Below are 6879 nucleotides of genomic sequence, written 5' to 3' on the forward strand. Positions count from 1 at the left end.
AGTAACCCTTTTACGTTGTCTGTAATCCATAAGGGTGATAGGTTTCTAGCTTGTAATATTAATCTCTTGTCCATGGATTGTAAATTTGTGGTGATCTTTATTTATGCCCCACCAAATCATGCACTTAAACTCGATTTTTGGAACGAATTAATCGAATATATTAAGACGTTATCTGATCCCTTTCTTATTTTGGGAGATTTCAATGAGCTTAGTTCACAGCATGATAAACAAGGGGGTGCGGTCTTTCAGTTCTCACGACTATCGTTTATGAATTTATTGTTTGATTCCATAGAATGTACTGAGCTCCTTTGCAGGCAGTAAATTTACATGGAGGAAAAAATTAAATGGGCCTAATAATATTCTAGAAAGGTTGGATAAAGGGGTAGTTAGTATTGATTGGCTCTCTATGTTCCCGGATGCAAAATTATTTAATCATAATTTCTCGTCTTCTGATCATTGCCAAGTTTCGCTTTCCATTAACGTAAGACAATGTAGAAAGGCTCCCCCTTTTAAGTTCAATAAATTATGGACTACTCGTAAAGACTTTGACTGTTTAGTTAAAAAAACTTGGTGTACCCATTTTCAAGGCTCATTTATGTATTGCTTAACAAAGAAGTGTAAATTACTTAAAGAACGTGCAAAAATTGGTCTACTACCAGATTTGGAAATATATTTAGATAACTTAGGACGGTGGAAGCTAGGCTGAAGACTATTCAGAGTGAACTAATTCATAGGGAGGATTGTCCCTACCTAATTTCACTCCAGAGTAAATTTCTCTTGAAACAAGCTAAGTTACTTCATTTTCAGGATATTCATTGGAAGGTCAATGCAAAGTCTAATCACATTAAGCTAAGTGATGCTAATACTAAGTATTACCATGCTTGCGCGACTATTAGGCGAAATAGGAATCTTCTTAATTCTGTTAGGGACCCTCAAGGTGTAGAGGTTACTCATCCTTCAAGGATTGAAGAGTGTTTTACTGAGGCTTTTAAATTACGTTTTACTTCTAATGCTCAGTGTGGGTTTGATGCCACTAAAGATTTTGATCTCCTAACAGCAGTAATTTCTGAGGAAGATAACGTGTTTTTGTGTAGTGATGTTACTTTTGAAGAGGTCAAAGCAGCTACTTTTGATTTGGCTCCTGATAAAGCGCCAGGGCCTGATGGTTTCCCACCTTTCTTTTTTCAAAAATATTGGTCCCTTGTGGGAACTCGGTTTTTAGAGCAGTTAAAGCTTTCTTTCATTCAGGAAAAATCCTTAAAGAAATTAATCATACATTTATTACTTTGATCCCAAAAGTGGATAATCCCTCTAATCCTAATCATTTTAGACCTATTAGTCTGTGTTCGACTATTTATAAGATCATTGCAAAAATTTTAGCTCATCGCTTGAAAGTTGTTTTAGGTAAAATAATCCATCCTCTTCAAGGAGCTTTGTTCCTGAGAGATGATCCAAGATAATGTCCTGTTAGCACATGAAGTTTTTCATTCCTTTAAAAATAAGAAAGGAACTTCAGGATGGTTAGCCATTAAACTCGATATGGAAAAAGCCTATGATAGGTTAGAGTGGAATTATATATTCACCACTCTAGAGAAACTCGGTTTCTGTGATCGCTGGATAGAATGGTTGAGACAGTGTATATCAACGGTCTCATTTTCGGTCCTGGTTAATGGTATCCCAGGTGAAACTTTTGTACCTCAAAGAGGAATTCGTCAAGGTGACCCTTTGTCTCCATATATTTTCATCTTGTGTGCGGAAATGTTGGCTAGGCAGTTGCAGAATGCTAGTTTGGCTGGAACAAGATCGTTAGGAGTTACGTTAGGACATTCAAGAGTTAAAATTCCTTTTCTAACTTTTGCTGATGATACTATGATTTTCGCTAAAGCGTCGGAGGAAAGCTGTTATACATAAAATCAATTCTAGATAAGTATTGTACAATGTCAGGGCAATTAATAAATTTTCATAAGTCAGCTTTCCAATGTACGCAAAATGTGGATGATAGTGTATCCGCAAATTTTGCGGATATTCTTCAGATGGATAAATCTTTCTCGCTGGGAAAGTATCTGGGCTGTCCCATTATTGATTCAAAAGTTACCAATGCTACTTTTGCTGATCTTCAGGAGAAAGTTACGTCCCAGCTTACTAAATGGAAGGCTAATTCCCTTTCTCAAGCAGGAAGGACTATATTAGTCCAATCTAATTTAGCTACAAAAGCTAATTACCAAATGCAAAGTTTCTCTTTGCCCCCCTCTATCCTCACTTCCCTGGATAAATGTTATAGGAATTTCTTTTGGAATAAAGCAAATGAAGCTAAATCCCCTAATCTAATAGGGTGGGATAAGATCTGTAGTCCGAAGAAATTTGGCGGATTAGGCCTTCGGAAAGCTAAAACTACTAACAATGCTCTACAATTTAAACTTTTGTGGAAAATATTGGAATCTCCGGATAATCTTTGGGTCCAGTTAGTCAAACGAAAGTATCTGAAGAATAGTGATTTATTCTCTATAAAGTTAAAGCTAATGTCTCTTGGCAGTGGAGAAGGTTGATGAGTCTACGCAGTGCTTTTAAGAAGGGTCTTCGTTGGATTGTGGGGAATGGAGAGCAAATTTCTTTTTGGTTTGATAATTGGGTATTTAAGACTGCGTTGGTAGAACATTGCTCTATTCCTAGGGGTTCGGAGGACCTAAAAGTTAGCCATTTTATTAATCAGGATGGTCAGTGGAATGTTTCGTTGCTAAGGCAGTGTGTCCCAGAGGCAATTTCTATTAAAATTGCGAGATACTATCTTCCGAGTAATGCGTGTGATGACAAAAGGGTGTGGGGCCTGGCTGCTGATGGTAAGTACTCAGTTAAATCAGGTGTGGAGTTGCTCCAAGGGTTAAGTCATCAGCAGGTTGTTACTTCCCCTTTTGTCTGGATTTGGAAGCTGTCTATTCCCCCAAAGATTAAGTTTTTTTTATGGAAATTATGTCATAATGGGCTCCCTACGAAGAAAAGATTGGAGATCAGTCATGTTTTCCCCCTTGGAATGTGTTTTTTGTAACCATCACTCGGAGGATACAGATCATTTGTTTTCTAAGTGCCCGTTCACGAGGGACGTTTTTGAGGAACTCTACTCATCTTTAAATTGGGTTTCTCCGCCGGAAATTGAGAATGGTGCTTCTTTTAATAGTTTTTGTTAAAACTTAAATCTTCTTTTCGGTGTGCCAGGTGGAGTGTATGGCTATAGTGTGGTGGTTTGTGTGGTATGCACGGAATGCGATTATTTTTCGCCAAGAGTCGTCTTCTCCGTTAAAGGTTAGTTCGATGGTCAAAGCCTTTGTGTCAAAGCTTAATATTACAGGGGCTGTAATTGTGGGCATGGATCCTACGACTCCGCCTTTGGTCAAAAGGAGGTCTAAGGTGGCAGCTCGGGTTAATGTTTCGTGGTCTCCCCCTCCGAGGGACTATCTTAAAATCAATTTTGATGGTTCTAAGTTAGAGAATGGGCAAGCAGCGTTTGGTTTTGTTATTCGAGATTCAGATGGTAGTGTAAAGTTGTGTGGTGCGGGGTCTTTGGATAATTCTGTTTCTATTTTGGAGGCTGAGGCTAGGGGTCTTCGGGAAGGCATTAGAGGGGCTATCTCTATTGGGGCTGATAAGATTATTGTGGAAGGTGACAATTTGGCGGTTATTAATGCTATTAAGCAAAATTGGAAAATTTCGTGGATAATCCAGTCTAGTATTCTAGATATTAGTAGAGATTTGAGTCAGTTTCTGGATGTTCAAATTCGTCATGTTTTTAGGGAAGCTAATGCGGCAGCTGATTGGATGGCTCACCGTGGTCACTCTACGGATACCACCACTTACTGGTTTGAGGTTCCTGATTTATCTTTTGCTGTAATCATCCGTAAGGATGCTTTAGGGTGGCCCATCTCCTGGGAACCCCCCTAGTTCTTTCTTTCCTTATTAAAAAAAAAAAAAAAAATTATACATTTCAAAAAAAAAAATATATAATACATAAGTTATTTATTTTTTATTCAATAGTTGATATTACTCAAATTCTAATTTTTTAGATTTTAGATAATCTAAACACGTAGTTATGGAAACTTGGAAGTTGACACTTAGTATAAAAAGTTTACGTTAAGAGTTGACTGTAGTTATATTCAATTTGTGGGTACAAAATTTTCAATTTTTTGACTTGTAGTTTGTAAACCCAATTAATTGGCCGCCGCAGACTTTTTTCGTCCCATAAAAATTTTCTCATGAAAACACATTACACATTTTAATAATTTCGTTCATTTCAGACCCGAACACTTTAAAAGCTACAAACGGAAATTTTGATTATAAATAACAAAACTTTAGGAGAACATGTTCGACCAGATATTTTTTGGAGTCACAAGTTACCTTGACTCTAAAAGGTGTATAATCAACTTTAGTATAGCGTTTGACACCCTTCAAAGAAAATAGTCTAGAGTTTCTCAAGATCATAGAAAATAGAGATACATGACATAGTAGACTATGAAGGAGAGGTGGTAGTTCAATAAAGTACTATTTTGAATTTTAGGATATTGTCTAGGGTTCGTATCCATATTTCAACAATATGTTGGGCATTTAATTTTGGGATGTTTAGCCTTCTACCCAACCTATGAGTTGGTGTGCCCTACATGCTAGTAGCCTAGCATGAGTTGGTCTTTGAACCAATTATCTTTTCTAATACAAAAAATGACATAGTAGACTAGGACATATGATAAGTGTATAACGCGCTAGGTTCTCCAAACAGTTTGTTGCATACATAAAGTATTATTCTATATGGCTATGCCTATATCGGTATATCAACTCTATTGTTCGGGTGATGGCTTTGCATCTACTTAGAGGATGTTTGGTATAAAAAAGGAAACGGATTCAACTAAGCGTTTTTATTTCTAATTGGATGGTATGAGTGCTACGTAACAAATACCGTTTTCGAAGGGAAACATAATCCCCCAATTTGTTACCCTTATCAAACTAGTGGAAACAAATTACGTTTTCTTCCTCAATCATAAACCTCTCAATTGTTTCCATTCCATTAGGATACCAAACAACTATTAAAGGTAACAATTATTATTTTCATTTCCCTTCCTTATCCAAATCCTTTCCATTATGTTTTCATTGATTATACCAAATACGCCCTTACTTCGTTTCAAATTACTCGATACACTTTGAAAATTCTACTATTTATCTATGAGGTTTGACCACGCATTATTTCATATTATATAAAGTCCATGTTATAATGTAATATGTCGTTGGATTCGTCTCAATGTGTATTTTCATAAAATCAAATTTTTATACATTGCTCTAACATACAATTAAAGATATTAATAGTCAAAGTGGTGCATTGTCAAACGTGAAAGTCAAAGTGTAGCGAGTAAAAAGAAACGGAGGAAGCAATTAATTAATATAGCATAGGTCTTATGTTATAAGCAAAAGTAGGTACTTCCTCCGTTTCGTTTTAAACGCAACAATTGGAGTGGCACAAACTCCTAGTCGAAATTTCTTAAGGGCTAATTAGAAATAGGAAGGGGCATGTGATTATATTTAAGTGGAGAGAGAAAGTGGGACCAAGCACCACCTAATGCCACCACACTGTCACTACTTACTGCCACTACTACTGTCGGAGCACCATCAGTACCGGTACCAACTCCCACCACTATCATCGGAGCACCACCAGTACCACTACTTACTGCCACCACCGCAATCGAAGCACCACCAGTATCACCAGCTCCACCGAAACACCACCACCATCTCCACCAAAATCACCGAAATTCACCACCCAAACCACTGAAATCACAATCAACCAACTAAACCACCACCAAAATCAAACCCAAACCACCAGAATCACAACCAAGAGCCCAGATCTGCAACTACCAACGACATTCAACCCATCAAAACCCAGAATTTAACATGCCATAACAATACTCAAAATTTTGAAATGGTGGTTGTTGAAGATGAGAAAAACCAAACTTTACAGCGAGAATCCAAATCGAAACTCCACGTGTGGATTTCAACTTCACACTCGACATGAAAACCTCGGCTTGGCTGTGCAAACAAATTATTTCTCCTCTGTCGTCCATCAAAATAATAATGAAGAGTTATTTGCACCGGAGATTAGCAATCAAATATTATAGCATATAAGAAGAAAGAGAAAAAAGGATCGATTAAGGATTACCTGAGGATGAGATTGCAGATGAGACAGAAGAGAGGTTTTGAGAAATGACTTCTAAAGAGGGAGATGGAGGAATTGTAACTGATTACTGAGTAAGGACGAAGGGTAAGAAGCAAAAGGCACAGTGATTTTTAGGTTTCCAATTCTTTCTCTCAAGTTATTTTTCCCTTCGTGTTTTGGGAATGTTAATAGGGATACACCAAAAATTCCAAGGTGTTCAAAGATGATGTTGGCGGCGGAAAGGGTGGTGGTTGGTGAGTTCGGCGGTGGAATGATGGTACAGATGAAAGGATGAGATAATTTTCGGAGGGTGGTGGTGGAGATAGAAAGTGGTGGTGGGTAGGAGTGAAGAGAGAGAAACTTAGGGGGGGAGTGATGATTGAGGTTTAGATGATGATGAAGAAGAAAAGTGGTGGTGGTGGGTATAATAAGTTTTTTTATTAAGGGTTTAATTAGTTTTTATTAGGTATAATTAGGTGTGGTTTATTTTTTTAGTAAGGGTATTTTCGTAAATTCACACCTAAAAAACTTACCAGAAATAGAAAGTTTAGAATTGTTGCATTTAATGTGAACCTTTCGTTTAAGAAAACTGTTGCATTTAAAACGAAACAGGGGTAGTATTAGTTTTATATGATAATGGTAAAGTTTCCTTTCACGTAGTAAAAATTGATATGAATGATCCAAAAAAAAATTTT

General features: G+C 37.1%; 1 protein-coding gene and 1 long non-coding RNA gene across 2 annotated transcripts; one reads left to right on the forward strand and one right to left on the reverse strand.

Moving 5' to 3' along the window:
• The first annotated feature begins 1446 nt into the window (after positions 1-1446).
• Positions 1447-1911, forward strand: LOC130592054 (secreted RxLR effector protein 78-like). The gene has a single exon (XM_057396149.1). It carries the CDS (start codon positions 1447-1449, stop codon positions 1909-1911), a length of 465 nt encoding a protein of 154 aa, XP_057252132.1.
• Positions 1912-5269: 3358 nt separating this feature from the next.
• LOC104901848 (uncharacterized) lies at positions 5270-6617 on the reverse strand. The gene is made up of 2 exons (XR_007276018.2): positions 6188-6617; positions 5270-6081 (listed from the first exon to the last, which is right to left on the reverse strand). It is a non-coding gene; the product is annotated as an uncharacterized LOC104901848 (long non-coding RNA).
• Between the last annotated feature and the right edge of the window lie 262 nt (positions 6618-6879).

This window comes from Beta vulgaris, chromosome 1 (genome assembly GCF_026745355.1).
Source record: "Beta vulgaris subsp. vulgaris cultivar EL10 chromosome 1, EL10.2, whole genome shotgun sequence".
NCBI lineage: Eukaryota > Viridiplantae > Streptophyta > Magnoliopsida > Caryophyllales > Amaranthaceae > Beta > Beta vulgaris.

Coding starts and splice junctions, on each gene's coding strand:
- LOC130592054 (XM_057396149.1), top strand. CDS start 1,447: ATGATCCAAGATAATGTCCTGTTAGCACATGAAGTTTTTCATTCCTTT.